This window comes from Podarcis pityusensis, assembly GCF_964106645.2.
Source record: "Podarcis pityusensis genome assembly, chromosome: 2".
In the NCBI taxonomy this organism is placed as follows: domain Eukaryota; kingdom Metazoa; phylum Chordata; class Lepidosauria; order Squamata; family Lacertidae; genus Podarcis; species Podarcis pityusensis.
The window spans coordinates 122,908,159-122,926,858 of NC_138029.1; the positions used below are offsets into that span (position 1 = coordinate 122,908,159).

General features: G+C 46.8%; 1 protein-coding gene and 1 long non-coding RNA gene across 2 annotated transcripts; both read left to right on the plus strand.

The window, feature by feature from the left end:
• Nucleotides 1-1,173: 1,173 nt before the first annotated feature.
• LOC308470277 lies at nucleotides 1,174-5,025 on the plus strand. Its single transcript, XR_013982331.1, has 3 exons — nucleotides 1,174-1,309; nucleotides 2,154-3,255; nucleotides 3,402-5,025. It is a non-coding gene; the product is annotated as an uncharacterized lncRNA (long non-coding RNA).
• Nucleotides 5,026-6,972: 1,947 nt separating this feature from the next.
• On the plus strand, nucleotides 6,973-18,180 carry LOC308469714 (uncharacterized protein). Its single transcript, XM_080992575.1, has 3 exons — nucleotides 6,973-7,067; nucleotides 8,677-8,840; nucleotides 15,702-18,180. Exons 2-3 carry the CDS (start codon nucleotides 8,741-8,743, stop codon nucleotides 17,177-17,179), a joined length of 1,578 nt encoding a protein of 525 aa, XP_080848701.1. The 5' UTR covers nucleotides 6,973-7,067; nucleotides 8,677-8,740; the 3' UTR covers nucleotides 17,180-18,180.
• The last annotated feature ends 520 nt before the right edge of the window (nucleotides 18,181-18,700 follow it).

The window sequence follows — 18,700 nt, forward strand, 5'->3', positions numbered from 1 at the left end:
TCTTCCAACTCTATGATTCTATGATTCTATGATTCTATGATTCTATTCTACATCAAGAAAGTTTCAGGAAAACGTGTTGTAAAATGTTCATAATGGGAAATCATGTTGGCGAAAGATGGAACTCCACAGCGCCATCTGGTGTCACAGTGTTATAACACATTTAACAGGCTTTAAAAAAAAACCTATTGTACCTGAGTCCCAGGTATAGTGCTTCATTTGTCTAGGGGCAAGCGCAGCATTTGTAACGTTCTAAAGACTAGGTGCATTTTGCAACTTGCCACGATCCAATTGCTACTGGTTTTGGATACGTGGGCACATGTAGTGCGACTGAGCCCCGTCACCATTTGGCATATGGTATTAAAGCATATACCTAAGAATGCATAAAGGTAAAGGGTAAAGGGAGCCCTGACCATTAGGTCCAGTCGTGGTCGACTCTGGGGTTGCAGCACTCATCTCGGTTTATTGGCCAAGGGAGCCGGCGAACATGACAAAGCTGCTTCTAGCGAACCAGAGCAGCGCACGGAAACGCCATTTACCTTCCCGTCGGAGCGATACCTATTTATCTACTTGCACTTTGACGTGCTTTCGAATTGCTAGGTTGGCAGGAGCAGGGACTAAGCAACAGGAGCTCACCCCGTTGCAGGGATTCGAACCGCCGACCTTCTGATCGGCAAGTCCTAGCCTCTGTCATTTAACCCACAGCGCCTTACAGACCAGAACATGACAAAGCTGCTTCTGGCGAACCAGAGCAGCACACGGAAATGCCGTTTACCTTCCCGCCGGAGCGGTACCTATTTATCTACTTGCACTTTGACGTGCTTTCGAATTGCTAGGTTGGCAGGAGCAGGGACTAAGCAACAGGAGCTCACCCCGTCGCGGGGATTCGAACCGCCGACCATCTGATCGGCAAGTCCTAGCCTCTGTCATTTAACCCACAGCGCCTTACAGACCCGCAAATCCTGCTTGGCCTCGGAATCACTACTGCCCTTTCCTGTCAGAATATTCCCTCTGAGGACCCTTTTTCCTGTAAACACCGTGTGGGACTGTGTCTTTTCTATTTTAACAGTGATCTGTGATTCTGACCCTGAGAGCATATATACTGAGAGTCCTCAGCTCTACCTCCTGTCAGAAGGAACCCCTCACAGACAATATGAATCTCTCACCCAGTCTCTCACTCCATTCCAACTGTCTCCCTTGGAACTCTAGCCAGTCAGGAGCTCTTGCTAGTTAACTGTTTGCTGGCAGTGACTCAACCTGCTCAGTAAACAAACTTCCATCACATGTCCCACACCTGAAAATCATTGCGTAGGCTTGTGGTGGGGATGAGGCTTGCTGTGTTGCCGGGGATGTTGCTTTTGTGTCAAAAAGTGCAAGTTTTGGATGGGAGGGATTGTTTCAGGAGGTGGCAGAGGGATGTTTTTGGAGTTGTTTGGCAGGGCAGGAAGCCTCGAGTAAAACTTAAGATATTGACGGATGCTAAAGAAGGAGGTGGAGCTGACCTGCCAGACACCTAAACTTTGTTGTGAATCATCTGCTTTTTGCTGGCTGAGAGAATGGCTGTCTTTTAAAAGCACTGAAGTGTTGGATAATGGCAGATGAAGTTGATGGACTAGACGGAATTGGCGGAAAAGACTGGCAAGATCCGAGACCAGGGAGAAGAGTCGGTGGAAGAAGACTGGGAAAAGTTTAAAGACTATTTATAGAAATATTGTAAAATTAATGAATGTTAGAAGAATGTTGGAATGAAATTATATGGCTTCAGTAGAAATGTTATAAGGAATTAAGTATAAATAGATTAATAGAGTATTAAAGGAAAATAAGGTTAAAAGGTGTTAAGATAATTATAGGATAGAAAACAGGGGAAGATGGTAAGGAATTGCTGAAATAATTAATAGAAGTGGAATACAAAAAGGGAGGTGTGAGGAGGCCGTGGAAATATGGGAAAGAAAGATAAGATATTGGAAGTTTTTTCTTTTTTCTTCTTTCTTTTGATGTGTTTTTAAAGTGTTTTTGTTTCATTTTGTTAATTTTTATGTAGTGTTTTTGTATTACAATGTATTGTTTTTTCTTTGTTTTTTCTTTTGTAAGTGTTTAAATTGTTGTAAAAGTAATAAATATTATTATAAAAAAAGAAGAAGAAAATCATTGCGTAGGCAAGGTTGCATATGCCAGCCTCAGTGCAGCGATGGGCAGGAATTGTAAAAAAGTATTCTGGGGTACCTGTTTCAATACACAAATATACGTGTATCGTACACACAGTACCTTATATACTTTGTAATACGTTTAAGCTATAAACACTATAAAGTTCTAAACATAACTATATAGCATAACACTTGACTATATTCTTTTACATCTTTAGATAAGCATTGCACTTTAAAAACACAGGATCTAAATACATTTTAACCACTTTTAAATTTGCATTTTAACTAATTGCATTTCAAGCAATTACATATCATCAAATAAACATATATACAGCATGATTGCCCCTGTGCTTATCTAAACGCTTCATTGTGACAGGGCATCTGCAATCACATTATCCTTCCCTCTGATGTGGGAGACATCAAAATTGTAGTCTTGCAGTTGCAGACTCCACCTTATTAGTTTGCTATTGGTACCTGTCATTTGGTTTAACCATTTCAGAGGGGAGTGGTCAGTACAAAGGGTAAATGTTCTCACCCATGATATGGCTTTAATTTACCAATAGCCCATACAATGGCTAAACACTATCCTTCAATGAGAGGTGTTGTTCCCTCTCCAAGAGTTTCCTACTTAAGTATAGGATGGGGTGCAGATGTCCTTTCCATTCTGGGAAAGAATTGCCCCAACACCTATATTGGAGGCATCCATGCAAGGGCGGGGAGAAGTGTGTCAATCTTTCACAAGACCATTTGATGACAACCTATCAACAAACTTTTTTCCTCTTGAGGGCCAAGAGCTCCTCATCTGCATTCTTTGAGAAAAGCTTGAAGACCTGGAGAGGCAAAAGTGAGCAATCAAATGAAGTGCATTCTTGTGATCCATTATGCAGGGTGGGGCTTACCTGGACCCTGCAAAATTTTATTCAGGTTGGCACCCCAGGGCAGCTGCATGGGTCCCTTTTGGAGGGAGAGGGAGAGTGGGGACGCCATGTAATGTTTAAACAAAGCAAGAGAGCCCGGCTGCCTAGAGAGGCCTGGAAAGGGACCCTCCCTCTGTCCCCTTCTCCTCAGTGTTACAGTCACAGCTTCTCTTAACCTCTCTTCACTCAAAAAAACAGTATCTTCAGTATCTGAAGAAGTGTGCTTGCACACGAAAGCTCATACCAAGAACTAACTTAGTTGGTCTTAAAGGTGCTACTGGAAGGATTTTTTTTATTTTGACTATGGCAGACCAACACGGCTACCTATCTGTAAAAAAAACAGTTGTTATACTTCAGTTTCTGTTAGTTATGGCAGGTGCTTCAGTTAAATAATACAACACAGCTTCCTTCCCCAATCAATACCCTGGTTCATGAGTGAGGGACACTTTTCCTCAGCCCCCCTCTATCTAAGCAACCCCACTCCTGAGGTAATTCCAAAATGGCATAAGAGACCCAGGGGATCCCCTCCCCCCTTGTGACTGGCTTGGGGGCATAGCTGTCAAGCGTCCCTTATTTGAAGGGACAGTCCCTTATTCCAGCGCCATGTCCCGCTGCTGTCCCTTATTGATGGATGTCCCTTAAATGATGTCCCTTAAATTTCAAAGGAAGCAGCTCCTCTCCCTTCCTTCTTGCCGGCTCCAACTGTGTTGCTTGGCTGTGTTGCTCACCCAATAAGAAGTCTAAGAACGACTGGCTTGCATGCCTTGTGCCCAGCTGCGTTGCCTGGGGACTCGCCTTTGCTCAGCGCTTCCCGGGGAGAGGTGACGGTGGTTTTCCTTGAGGCTTCGTTTGGCTGCTTGCTGGGCTTTCTGCCTTTGGCTCAGAGGGGCTCAGAAGTTGAACATACCTGTGCTGGGTGCTCGGATCGGAATCGGATGGATACGTCATCGACGGCCCACTCACTCTTGCCGGCGAAAAGGTCTGTCTGGAGCGGGGGCACATGGTGGGGGGAAAGGAAAGGAGATCTCGTGGCGAGGGGGAGGCTGTGTGTGTGTGGCTAGTTAATGCAAGCTGAGGGGGTTTTTGAATGCTGGACGCCATTTTGTTGCACATGCTGCTGCAAACTTTGCAGTGCAAAGCCAGGCCGGGGAGCCATCTTAAGCTGAGGCTGCATAGGCCTTGTGGTGCATGTGATTCAGATTCTATTCAGTTGAACCTCTGGTTACAAAGTTGGTTGGACAGTGTTCTCGAAACTACCAGCATGAGTTTGACCAGACTGCAGGAGGACAGGAAGACTGGAGTGCCTGGAACAGGCGAGGCTGCAGGTCCCTTATTTTGGCTGCTGATCCCTTATTTTCAAGGCTGCTGGTCCCTTATTTTCAAATCTGTAAGTTGACAGCTATGCTTGGGAGTCTTCTCTCCCTAGAAGAACTGCCCCCTTCTGACTGGAAGGTGACCCAGGGGGAGCCTGAATTCCCTCAAGATCTGCTTCTCCTGCCTCACACTCCTGTCTGTAGACCTTCCCCAGACCCCCAACCGGCTCTCCCTATCCAAGCTGGAAGGGTCTTTCCTCTCACCATGGACAGTCTCCTCAGGGTGGTTGTTCAACTCTAATCAGAACCAGTTCTCCTCCTGTCAAATCCTATCCTCCTCCCTAACTCCTATCTCCAAACAATCCCTCTCCCTCTTCTCAAATCCAGTCCTCTCTCTCCTCTCAAATCAAGCTCTTTCCCTCAACCTGAGCCCTGTCTCTTAACTTCTCAATTCAAGCTCTGTTCCAACGCTCTGCCTCAGAAACGGCTCCTGTTATTTTCCCTCCAAAAGTTCTGGCTCCGCCCCCTCTTGTCTGTCTGTCTGTCTTGGGAGCCAATCAGAGAGAGGCCCCAGCCCTCTGGTGGAATTCCAGGGGAACTGCATCACCAGGCTCTGCTGTCCATTCCATCATGGCATTTTGATGTCAATTAATTATTTAATAGAGACATCACCTTGCCAGCAAAGGTCCGTATAGTTAAAGCCATGGTTTTCCCAGTAGTGATGTATGGAAGTGAGAGCTGGACCATAAAGAAGGCTGATCGCCGAAGAATTGATGCTTTTGAATTCTGGTGCTGGAGGAGACTCTTGAGAGTCCCATGGACTGCAAGAAGATCAAACCTCTCCATTCTGAAGGAAATCAGCCCTGAGTGCCCATTGGAAGGACAGATCCTGAAGCTGAGGCTCCAATATTTTGGCCACCTCATGAGAAGAGAAGGCTCCCTGGAAAAGACCCTGATGTTGGGAAAGGTTGAGGGCGCAAGGAGAAGGGGACGACAGAGGACGAGATGGTTGGACAGTGTTCACGAAGCTACAAACATGAGCCTGACCAAACTGCGGGAGGCAGTGGAAGACAGGAGTGCCTGGCGTGTTCTGGTCCATGGGGTCACGAAGAGTCGGACACGACTAAACGACTAAACAACAACAACAAAAAAAATTTATTATTACTTTTGCCTAGGTCAAATGGCAAAAGTAGTAAATAATGGCTAATTCGTGAGGGCGTCAGTTTGCCTGCACTCCAGTTCATTTCAACATCACAACGTGTCTTTGCTGAGAGAAGACACTTTTCTCTTCTCTTCGCCTGTCCATGCTTTTCCCAATCCTCCCCTCATGTTATGTACTGAGTTGAATAGGATCGAAAATGCAGCAGTTTGATTGGTCCTAGAACAATAGGATCCAGAAGGCAGCCTGTCTGATTCGTCCTAGAACAATAGGATCCAGAATACAGCAGTCTGATTGGTCCGCAGGAGCCACCCAATCCAGCTCCAGGTGGAAGTCAATCCGCAACCTGATTGGCCATAAAGAGCATGGAATCCACACTCGACTCTGAGTATATTTCACCCCAAGATATAGGAATAAAGGAAGCGCACATTCCCCTCAGAGAAAAAGGAGCAGGCTTTGGCTGAGCATCTGCTGAAAGGGAAGGAGGGCAGAACAGGTGTTTCCACCCACTACACCACACAGCCCCTTCTTCAGGACACAGCCGGCTTCTGCATCTCACCTTGTTGGGTCTTTTTTGGAGAGCCCACCTCCAGTCTAGAGGCCTGGGCATAGCCAGGATTTATTTGAGCGGGGCAGGATTTATGTTAGGAAGGGGGGGTAGAACAGAGCTATCCGCAACCCGATAGGTCAGTTTGTTAATTCTTTTTATTTATTTATTTACTTAGTGGGGGCAGTTTGCAGCTGCCCTCTGGCTGCACCCATGTCTGGAGGCTGACAGAAGCGAAGGGGGTTTTTTTGGTGGGGGGTGGGGATGGAGAATATTCCCTTTCCATCGGCAGAGTTGCATCGACTTCCTCCATCCCATCCGCTCCCCCCAGGGAGAGAACCTCTTGCTTTGAAAGGGGGCCGCGCATGGCATCCTCCCTGGACCAGGTGGGTGCAGACTGGCAGGTGGAGGCCGTCTCTCGTGGATGCTTCCGTGGAGAGTCCAGCACCGCAGCGGGTTGGGCTGGATGACCTCGGAGGTCCCCTTCAAACTCTCCCATTCCCTGATTCTGTTCTTGTAAGCCAACCTGCCCCCTATTGGGCCCGAGGTCCTGCAGCCTGGCCCTGTCCCCCCCCCCCCCCCGCCCCTGCACAAGTCTTTGGCGGCGCCCCTGAGAATCATTGAATCGTAGTTGGAAGGGGAGCCCAGGGTCATCTAGCCCAACCCTCTGCAATGCAGGGCTCTTTTGCCCCAACATGGGTCTGGAACCCACAACCCTGAGAGGAAGAACCCCCAGGCTGTACCCATTGAGCCATCCCACCTTTCCCAGCGTGGGAGCCTAGCTGAGCGTTGCCGAGTCATGTCCTGAATCTGGTGGGATCCGGATGCCTCCCACTTTCTCCCTGGGCAGGAATCACTGAGCGGCGAGGCCACGTAAGGGTTAAGGAGAGCGAGAGAGCCCGGTTGCCTAGAGCGGCCTGGGAAAGGCCCCTCTCTCCGTTCTTCCGCCTCGCCTCCTCTTTCGGCTTGTCTTGGGAGGCCTCTGGGGCGGTGAGTCCTTTGGGCGAAGGGGAGGCTGTGGGGCGACGGGGGGTGCAGAGGAACTGTTGGGGGGCTGAGAGATGAATGGGAGGATCCCCTGGGTGGGTGGGGGGAAGGGAAGCCATGGGACCCAAGGCCTCTGAGGTCCCAGCACACCCCATGACCCCCGGGGGAAGTGGGTTGCTGGGGGCCTCGGAAGTGGGCGCCCCTTGAGAACGGGGGGACTCCAAGTGGGGAAAAAGGGTGGGCCTCCATCTTTGGCAGCCGCTTTCCTTGCGCCCCCTGCATTGCGCGGGGGTGGTCTGGATGACCCTAGGGGTCCCTTCCAGCTCCACAGTTCTCTGGTTCTGGGGGGTGGAGCATTGGAGTCAAATCCGTGGGGCCGTGAGGGCTTTGGCTACCACAATAAAACACTTGAGGGGGGCTTGTGTCATGTGATCAGATATGTGGGGCGGGGCTTGAGAGAAGGGGCTCCATCTTGGACGAGGAAATCTCCGGAGCGGGTGCCTTGGTTTCTCCCTCCTGCCCAGAAGTCTCCTTAAAGTCACATCCGGGGAGCTTTTAATGTTTGATGTATTATAGTATTTTAATATTCTTTTGAAAGCCGCCCAGAGTGGCTGGGGAAGCCCAGCCAGATGGGCGGGGTATAAATAATATATTATTATTATTATTATTATTATTATTATCCATAAGGGGGGGTCCGAATTCCTTTCTCCCCCTTCCCACTTGGAAACTGCTTCTCCCCCAGTGCCTGGGGGCTCCCAAGGTAGGATGCTGCATGACGCCGAATTAGACCAAAGACCCACCTGGGTCTATCTCTGCAGGGGTCTGGGGTTACCCATCCCCTCCAAGACGTCACAACTTGTTTAAACTTTGAGCTGTGCAAAATAGTTTAAAAGAGGCTGGATCATCACCATTGACGGAAGCCACGGCTCCCACACACCATCACTATCCGAGGCTGGGAGTGGTGTGCTGAGTTCCAGGGGGTTGTGGGAAGAGAAGGAGAAATGGTTGGGTGGGGGCTGGAGGGGAACCCCCCCTCCCAAAAGTAAGTAGAAAAGTCAAGAAAGACCTAGCTACAGGGAGGGAGGGGAGCAGTCTTCTCCAAAGTCTCTCACCTGGTGCTTGTTTCTGGGTGTCAGAAAGCAGCCCTGTGCAGATTTACTCATAAGTAAGACCCGGTGGGTTGCTCGGTCCCTGCTCCTGCCAACCTCGCAGTTCGAAAGCACGTCCAAGTGCAAGTAGATAAATAGGTACCGCTCCGGCGGGAAGGTAAACAGCGTTTCCGTGCGCTGCTCTGGTTCGCCAGAAGCGGCTTAGTCATGCTGGCCACATGACCCGGAAGCTGTACGCCGGCTCCAATAAAGCGAGATGAGTGCCGCAACCCCAGAGTCGGCCACAACTGGACCTAATGGTCAGGGGTACCTTTACCTTAAGCCCCGGGGGGGGGGGAGGAGAGATTAAACTGGTATAACCAAAAAAACCCCTTAAAAATGGGGCTCCTGTTGGGAAGGGGGAACCCCTTTGGGGCTCTTCTAGGGGCCGCAGAATGTTCTGGGCAGCAGAATCCCTGCAGGGCCTTTGAGGCTCCCTTTGCTTCTTCCTCCCTCCCTCCCAGGAACCTGCATCTTCCGAGCTCCTCAGGAAGGACGAAAGCGCCTGAACCTGCAAACCTAGCAAGGATGGAAGGAGGAAGATGGACAGTTGACCTTATCAGACTGCCTCCTGCATCCCTCCCCAAAACCTCTGGGCATTTTATCCCAGGACCCTCAGAGACATCTGGTGAGTTCCAGGGGAATGGAGATGGGGACATAGATGGATCAATAGATGGTGAAGAGGAAAACCTTCACCCAGGCTTTTGAATTTTAGGTGCTATTTCCACTGCAGGACTCCTGGCTAGTTGCTGATCTCCCCTTCTTGGGCAAGGTTCTTGACCGCGTGGTTGCAGACATGATCCAGCTTGTTTTGGAGGAAGCTGATTTTCTAGATCCATTTTAATTGGGCTTTGGCCCAGAAACTGCTTTGGTTGCCCTGTAGGATGACCTCTGTTGGGAAAGAGACAGCAGAACCGTGTCCCTACTAATTATTGACCTTTCAGCGGCTTTCGATTCCATCTACCATGGTATCCTTGTAGAGCAGCTGTTTGCACTAGGGGGTGGGTGACCCCGCTTTGCCGTGGTTCCTATCTTACTTGGATGGTTGTTTTCAGAGGGTGTTGCTTGGAGAGTATCCTTCAGCCCTGTGGAACCTTCAATGTGGGATTCCCCAGGGTTCAGTTTTATCCCCTATGCTGTATAACATCTATATGATGCCGCTAAGTGGAGTTACCCAGAGGTTTGGAGTATGTTGTCAGCAATATGCTGATGACACTCAGCTCTATTTCTCAGTTGCATCTACAGGTGAGGCAGCAGGTGTGCTAGACCATTGTCTTGCCTCGGTAATAGACTGGATGAGAGGCAACAAACTGAAGCTGAATCCAGATAAGACAGAGGCCCAGTTAATGGGTGGTTCCCTAGACTGGATGGCTGGGAGGTTGCCTGCTCTTGATGGGGTTACACTCCCTCTGAAAGAGGAGCCATGTTGCTTGGTGGGACTTCTGCATCCATTGCCGGCTCAGGTGGCACCCCATCCTATTCCAACAAGAAAGACAAGCGGGAGGCACATAGGGAAGCAGATGTGGCTGCAAAAGGAGCTTTCGGATGAGCTGAAATTTAAGAAAGGCGGGCATAAGAAATGGAAGAAAGGGGAAATCATGAAGGAAGAGTATAAATGAGTAGCCAGCAGTAACAAGGATAAGATCATGCAGACGAAAGATAAGAATGAGCTTGGGCGTACAAGAGAGGTAAAAAACAATAAAAGTCCTGAGTCTGTTGTTGTTCAACATCTTTATAAACAACTCAGATGAAGGAATTGAGGGGATGGCTATGTCAGCATCGCCCTAGAGCCAGTGCACCAACTGGACTCATGCACCTCAACCCCGACTGGGCTAGGCGAGCTGGGTAGCACCGCCAGAGACCTCCTTTCTCACAGGAACAGGTCACAGTGCTGTGGACTCACAGCTTAGAGCTGAGAGCACCGGATTCACTGTCTCAATAATACAGTCGTTGCGCAGCAGAGTTTTGCAGAGTCTTGCAGAGTATAAACCACTCGGAGAGCAGCTCTGTAGAATATCTTCCTTTTATTCTGTAACTACAACTATGATACAAAACTATATACAGAGCTGAATATTCTAAGCATAAATCAATGCTACACTGAGAGTCTGCAGCTGCTCTTAGCAGCAGTCTTATCTCTAGGATCTCCAACACTCTCACTCTCTCCGATACACTGACTGACTGACTCTCTCTCACACACACACACAGATATGTTGCTGGGCAGAATAAGTAGATAGGCAGGACACGCCTCCTTCTCTCTGGAGAGTCAGCAGAGACCATCAGGAGATGATCAGGAGATTCTTGGGTATGGGAGGGGTGAAATCTCCTCATCCTCCCCCATTTCATCCGACCATTTCAAGAATCTTTAACATAACTGCAATTTGCACATACACTCCAAAAGTTGTTCTCTGCTTACAACCTTGGTTAACATATCTGCAGGTATCTCTCTCCCGGCATATAAAACACATTTACAATACCATTGAATAAGCAGCTTCTGGAAAAATCTTCACACACATTTCTTCCTTTCAAATACAAATTGACATTTCTAATTGGGCAGATTTGAACAAACCATTTTTCAGAACTCAAATACACGCTTTCCTTCAAATATCAGGTAAGGAAATAAATAAAGCGTTTTGTGCTACTACTCTCAGCACACTTCATGCTAGGTTTGAAAACCCCACCAGAGTTGCTTGTGACCGCAGTCTTTGCAAACTCTTCAGAAAACCTTTTCGGTGGTACACCCTTGGTTGTTCTCTCGGATCTGCGCAAAACTCTTTGATCCTCTTGTTCTGGTGCTTCCTCCTCTTTGGGAGAATGGGGTGCTAAAGTATATGAAGCTGCTAAGTCTGAGTCAGCGTCAGACTCACCTGAGGCTTTTGGGCTCTGATAATCTGTGCCATCATCTGGAACTACATTGGCATCAGGATTATCACCACCAACACTTGCCTCCCTCTTAACTTTCTTTGCCCCTTTTGCACCATCATCACAAATGGGATGGCACTGAAAAACGCCAACTCTGTCCCATTGTGGATTGTCATCAATACTCCTGGTCAGCCTTATGGTTTTCATGTCTGTGATCAGAACACGATAAGACCCTTTCTCATATCCTAGGAAAACACCATGTTCTCCACGCTTGCTCAGTTTGTCACCCTGCGAGGTGTGCACCCAAACCTCCGAACCAAAAATTTTAAAATGCTTTACACATGGCTTTCTTCCGTGAAGCATCTCATATGGGGTGCAATTTACACTAGACTGGTACCTCCTGTTATACACGTGACAGAAAAACGAAAGAGCTTCAGCCCAAAAAAGATTGGGCAGCCCCGAATCATGTAACAGTGTTCTGATTCCTTGCTGCAGGGTCTGGTTTACTCTCTCACATAAACCATTCTGCCAGGGTGATCTGGGCGTGGCTGTCCTATGCTCAATGCCCTGTTCAGAAAGAAAACTCTCAAACTCTTCTGAACAAAACTCTCCACCCTTGTCTGTGAAAAGAAAACGTACATTCTCATTATGTACATTTCTGAGCCATTTACAAAACTGGCAAAACTTGGTAAAGGCTTCAGCCTTTTTCTGCAGCATATAGACCCAAACATATTTCGAATAGGAGTCTATCAGAACCATGAAAAACCTTGAATTGCCTCTAGAGAGCGCTAGGGGCCCCACTAAGTCTGCATGAATGACTTCATATGGTTTCTTGGCCTCTCTCCCAGACTCTGTACCTTTGGGAGCTTGCCTTGCCTTACTCTCTGCACAAGAAACACATTTCATGTGGTAGGGACATTCTTTCAACTTCATACCCTGAACCATATCAGGCATTTTTGCCACAGCCTGGAAATTCAAATGACCATAAACGCGATGGTAATAATGAATACATTGGTCATGCAACTTCTCATTCTTATCTACAGTTAAATTGCAACACTTTTTCTCAGTAGCTTCTGCAGTGCCTGTACCTGAAACAAAAGGCAATTGGTACAATCCATTTACACATTTTGCATACAGAATGAGCTTGCCATCTCTAAGAATTTCACAGCGAGATTTAGCAAACACCACCTTAAACCCTTGACGATCAAGCTGGGAAACACTCAACAAATTGTCCTGAATATCAGGCGCATACAGGACATTCTTAATAGTTGCATTCAGGTTCTTTAAGAACACAGTTCCCTGAGCCATACTCGTGAGAACTGTCCCATCTGCTTGATGAATTTCTTTCTCTTGCTTCTCAAGCTGAACAAAGAGATTCTTATCTTTGGCCACGTGGTTTGAACAGCCAGAGTCGACCACGAAGAAACTCCGCCCACGTTGACTGGAACAGCGAGAGATCAAGGCCTTTGAAGTAGCAGGTGCTTGGGGATTTCTTCCTCCTCCCCCTCTGCCTCTGAAGTTTCCCTTCTTCTTTGAAGACTTCTTACACTGGAAACTCAAATGGCCTTGTGCTCCACACGAAAAGCACCGCTTCAATTTCAAAGCTTTAACAGCAGCAGTTTCACTTTCACTTTCCCCTGCTGAAGACTCAGGCACATTTTCAAGCATATTTTTAACAGCACAGTCCCGGCTTTCTCTAACAGCCTGTCTGCGATCCCACTCATTCAAGAGCACGCTAGACACATAATCTTCTGTTAGCCGGTCAGAAGGCATTGTGGAAATCTGGGCAGCCACTCCATCATAAGACTCATCTAGGCTATTGATCATCAGCATTGCAAATACAGCCTCTGAAATAGCCAGGTCTCGCTGAACAAGGTCTTGTCTGAGACTCTTTAATTGAGATAGATGGCTAGGCAAATCACCACCTTTCTCCAACTGCAGCCTGCACAGCTTCTTAAAGAAAATCACACTGGAACCAGCATTTTGTCTAAGATGCATATCTCTCAACTTATGCCAAACAGCTTGTGCAGTCTCTTGACCCTCTAAGTTCACCAGCAAGTGGTCTGAAACACTCAAAATAATTGTCCCTCGGGCTTTCATATCTGCAGCATGCCACTCAGCCCAATCATCATCATCCTTATCTGGAGGGTCATCTTCTATCGTGTGAAATAGCTTTTCCCTCTGTAAAAGCGCTTTCATCTTTACTTGCCAAACTCCATAGGTTTCAGGCGTGAGGAGAGGAAAGGACAGAGCCATCTGGCCAGAATGTGCACAGGCCATGTCTGCTATTACTTAGAGCAAGACACTTCCCTCGTGCAACACAGATAAAGCCTTGACTCCCTCAGCCACTCTCTCTCCCACTCAGAGCGCAATTAACAGGCAAACAGGGATGCTATCTTCTTCCTTTGGCAGTCAGCAACATACCTCCATAAATCAAGCAGCAGCAAGAACAACAGCGGCAGCTTGAACACTCTGCTCCAAAACAGCTCTGCTTCTGGGCACCGCAAATCAGTCCAGCATGCAGCGTCCGTTCCACCGTCCGGCAATCAGCAACAGAAACCTCTGGCGACTGGGACGCCTGGGACGCCTGGGATGACTGGAACAACGCCAGGTCAGACGACTGGAACAACGACTGGGCCCATAACCGATGTCAGCATCGCCCTAGAGCCAGTGCACCAACTGGACTCATGCACCTCAACCCCGACTGGGCTAGGCGAGCTGGGTAGCACCGCCAGAGACCTCCTTTCTCACAGGAACAGGTCACAGTGCTGTGGACTCACAGCTTAGAGCTGAGAGCACCGGATTCACTGTCTCAATAATACAGTCGTTGCGCAGCAGAGTTTTGCAGAGTCTTGCAGAGTATAAACCACTCGGAGAGCAGCTCTGTAGAATATCTTCCTTTTATTCTGTAACTACAACTATGATACAAAACTATATACAGAGCTGAATATTCTAAGCATAAATCAATGCTACACTGAGAGTCTGCAGCTGCTCTTAGCAGCAATCTTATCTCTAGGATCTCCAACACTCTCACTCTCTCCGATACACTGACTGACTGACTCTCTCTCACACACACACACAGATATGTTGCTGGGCAGAATAAGTAGATAGGCAGGACACGCCTCCTTCTCTCTGGAGAGTCAGCAGAGACCATCAGGAGATGATCAGGAGATTCTTGGGTATGGGAGGGGTGAAATCTCCTCAGGCTACTCATCCAATGTGCAGATTATGCCAAAGCGGGAGATTCAATATTACCATAACAAATTGGAGTACTGGGCAAAAATGAATTTCAGTGGGGACTGAATATCAGATTCTATAATGAGGCCAGAAGAACCAACTGCACATATATAAGATGGAGGACACCTGGGTTGCCAGTAGTACCTGTCTCACCACAAGCTTAACATGATCAAAGGACTGGAAACCAAGCCTTATGAAGAATAGCTAAGGAAGCTGGGTTTGCTAAGCCTGAATAAAAGGAAACTAGGAAGAGATATGCCATCTTCCTCGTACACCTCGTACCTACGGGACCGCCTCTCCCGGTATGCCCCACAGAGACCCTCAAGGTCCATAAATAGCAAGACCCTAGTGGTCCCGGGCCCTAAGGAAGTTAGATTGGCTTCAACCAGAGCCAGGGCATTTTCAGCTCTGGCTCCGGCCTGGTGGAACGCTCTGCCTCATGAGACCAGGGCCCTGCAGGATCTGATTTCTTTCCGCAGGGCCTGTAAGACAGAGTTGTTCCGCCTGGCCTTTGGCTTGGAGCCAATTTGATTCCCTCCCCCTCTTTCTTTTTTCTTTTCCTTTCTCCTCCTGCGATGAGGCTACATCTTAATATTTTAATGTTTTCAATGTTTTAATGTATTTTAATTTTGTTTTTAAGTTGTAATCATTCAACTTATTTTTATTATTGCTTGTTAGCCGCCCTGAGCCCGGCCTTGGCTGGGGAGGGTGGGGTATAAATAAAAATTATTATTATTATTATTATTATTATTATTATTATTATTATCTTCAGATATCTTATCTAAAGTGCTGTCACGTGAAGATGGAGCAAGCTTGTTATCTTCATCTCTGGAGGATAGGACCTGATCCAATGGATTCAGATTACAAGAAATGTGAATCCAGCTAAACAGTAGAACAGACACCCTCTGAAGGTGGTTGACTCTCCTTCCTTGGAGCCTTTTAAGTAGAGCTTGGATGCTTAAGTCGAGATTGCTGCATTGCAGAAGTTTGGACAAGAGGACCCTCGGGGTCTCTTCCAAGTCTAGATAGAATTGTTCATATACCACCCTTCATCTAAGCATCACTGCACGGTTTACAATATAAATGAAGAAAAATACGTAACATCGTAACAACCAAAACAGTACAACCACACACACAATTTAAAGAGGCAGAGATGATTTAATTAGGCACAGGCAAGGGAAAAGAGGAAAGTTTTCATTTGTTGCCCAGATTGTAACACCTGGCATTACTATATTTTGACATCATTTTAGGTGTATTCCTAAAAAAATGGAACATGAAAAGAGAGAACGTAAGAGATATTGAAATAAGAGGCGCTATTTGCACCCGATGTGTGTTATGTTACTTCTTCCTCTTCCTTGGAAGCCTAACAGGATTTTCTTTCCTCCCCAAGCAGGTGATGGAAACAATAGTCAGAATTCACCTGGAATTTCATTGAAGAAACCATTTAAATGCATGGTGTGGGGAAAGTGCTTCATCCAGAAGACAAAGTTTACTTTACACCAGCGAACTCACACGGAGAAACCATATGAATGTATGGAGTGTGGAAAGTCTTTCAGCCGGAAGGAACACCTTACTTTACACCAGCGAACTCACACAGGGGAGAAGCCATTTCAGTGTATGGAGTGCGGAAAGACATTTGCTGATCCTGCAAGCCATGCAAGACATCAACGGATTCACACAGGAGAAAAACCATTTAAATGTTTGGAGTGCGGAAAGTGCTTCAATGTAAGTGGAAACTGTACAAAGCATCAACTCACTCACACAGGGGAGAAACCTTTTAAATGTTTGGAGTGCGGAAAGTGCTTCATTGATCATACATCCCTTAGTTCACATCAAAGAATTCACACAGGGGAGAAGCCATTCAAATGTATGGAGTGCGGGAAATGTTTCAGGTGGAAGAAATACCTTACTACACACCAGCGAACTCACACAGTGGAGAAACCATATGAATGTATGGAGTGTGGAAAGTGTTTCAAGTGGAAGCAATACCTTACTGCACACCAGCGAACTCACACAGGGGAGAAACCATATGAATGTATGGAGTGTGGAAAGAGTTTCAGGTGGAAGCATTCCTTTACTACACACCAGCAAACTCACACAGTGGAGAAACCATATGAATGTATGGAGTGTGGAAAGAGTTTCAGGTGGAAGTATTACCTTACTACACACCAGCAAACTCACACAGTGGAGAAACCATATGAATGTATGGAGTGTGGAAAGAGTTTCAGGTGGAAGCAATACCTTACTACACACCAGCAAACTCACAAAGGGGAGAAACCATATGAATGTATGGAGTGTGGAAAGTGTTTCAGGTGGAAGCATTCCCTTACTACACACCAGCAAACTCACACAGGGGAGAAACCATTTAAATGTATGGAGTGTGGGAAGACTTCCACAGATAGAGGATCCCATATAAAACATCTACGAATTCACACAGGAGAAAAACCATTTAAATGTAACGAGTGTGGAAAGACTTCCGTAGATAGAGGATCCCATATAAAACATCTACGAATTCACACAGGAGAAAAACCATTTAAATGTAACGAGTGTGGAAGCTGCTTCAATCAAAGTGGAAACCTTAAAAACCATCTACGAATTCACACAGGGGAGAAACCCTTTAAATGCACAGAGTGTGGAAAGTGCTTCAGTATGAGGCAAAATCTTAATATTCATCAACGGTCTCACACAGGGGAGAAACCATTTGAATGTAAGGAGTGTGGGAAGACTTCCGCTGATCGTTCAACCCATGTAAAACACCTACAAATTCATACAGGAGTGAAACCATTCAAATGTATGGAGTGTGGGAAGAGCTTCACACGGAAGACAACCCTTACTTTACACCAGAGAACTCACACGGGAGAAACGATTTAAATGTATGGAGTGTGGGAAGAGCTTCAGTCAAAGAGGAAGATGTAGAAAACATCAACAAACTCACACAGGATGAAAAAGCATTTAAATGTGTGCAGTGTGGAAAGTGCTTCAGCTAGTAATCACACCTTCACATCAACAAATTCACACTGGGAAGAAACCATTTAAATGCTCAGAGTGTGGAAAGAGCTTCAGTGAAAGTGGAATGTTCATATTCACCAGGGAATTCACATAAGAGAAACAATTTAAATATATGGAATGTGGAACAATTTTCACTCACATTTCACTCTTATCACACAAAATATAGAGCCATAAAATTGTAGAATGGGAAGGGCCCCAAGGGACATCTCGTCCAACCTCCTGCAATAGTAAAATCTAAACGAATGGCCTTTGGAGAATTTTAATCAATGAAGGGGAGTCCACAACCCATCAAAGGAGTTTGTTCCCCTGTTGAAAAGATCTTATCGTCAGAAAGCTCTTCCTGATGTTTAGTCAGAATCCACACTTTAATCAATTTGCTAACTCTCATCTTCTTAAAATAAGAGCTAATCTGATCATGTGTCGCTTTGCATTTTGAACTTCGTAAGTTTCACAATCAATAATACTGGCTGATGTACAGTATTAAATATATGTGTTTAGGAAGTTTGCATTAGACAGGATAGGTTTGTCTGCAACAAATTGTGGGATGTTTCTGTTTTGAGGGTTTCAGCTAAATCAGGGTTTCCCAGACTTGGGTCTCCAGTTGTTTTTGGACTACAGCTCCCATCATTCCTGACCACTGGTCCTGCTAGCTAGGGATGATGGGAGTTGTAGTCCATAAACAGCTGGAGAACCAAGTTTGGAAAACCCTGGGCTAAGTGATGACTCATTGCTGGAAACCCGAGTGGTCTCTTTTGAAGAAAATGGAACCCGAGAACTCAGTGGAGCAATGCATTACTTTGTATCTTTGCAAGCTTTATTTTCAACTCTTTTAAAACTCTTCTGCAATAAAGCTTTGAAACTCATCCTTTGTAGTGGAGACTAATTGTTTTCTACTCTACAACACGGTCTGTATCAGAGCAACTGTCACCCTTTCTCAGTCCAAACCACCTCACAGGGTTGTTGCAGTGATAAAATGGAGAGGCGGGAGAAGTGTGTCAATCTTTCACAAGAGCATTTGATGACTGTCAAGATACTCAGATCTGGTGCTTCTGTGGGGGATCGGGATCCTCGCCACACCTTATCTGGTTTTTTCTTGGCAGGAATTCCAGTTGGGATTCAGGCCTCATCATGGGACAGAAACTGCCTTGGTTGCGCTGGTCAGCCACATCACGCCGATCTAGAAAGACCTCCATTGGCTCCCAGTACAATTCCAAGCAGAATTCAAAGTGTTGGTGCTGACCTTTCAAGACTTAAACGGCCTCAGCCCAGTATACCTGAAGGAGTGTCTCCACCCCCATCATTCAGCCCGCACACTGTGGTTCAGCTCCGGGGGCCTTCTGGCGGTTCCCAACCCTGCGAGAAGTGAGGTTACAGGGAACCAGG

Excerpts from the sequence above, each read along its gene's own strand:
- LOC308469714 (XM_080992575.1), top strand. The coding sequence starts at position 8,741 with ATGGAAGGAGGAAGATGGACAGTTGACCTTATCAGACTGCCTCCTGCA. Across the intron at positions 8,841-15,701 it reads AGGACCCTCAGAGACATCTG|GTGATGGAAACAATAGTCAG; the intron begins GTGAGTTCCAGG and ends CTCCCCAAGCAG.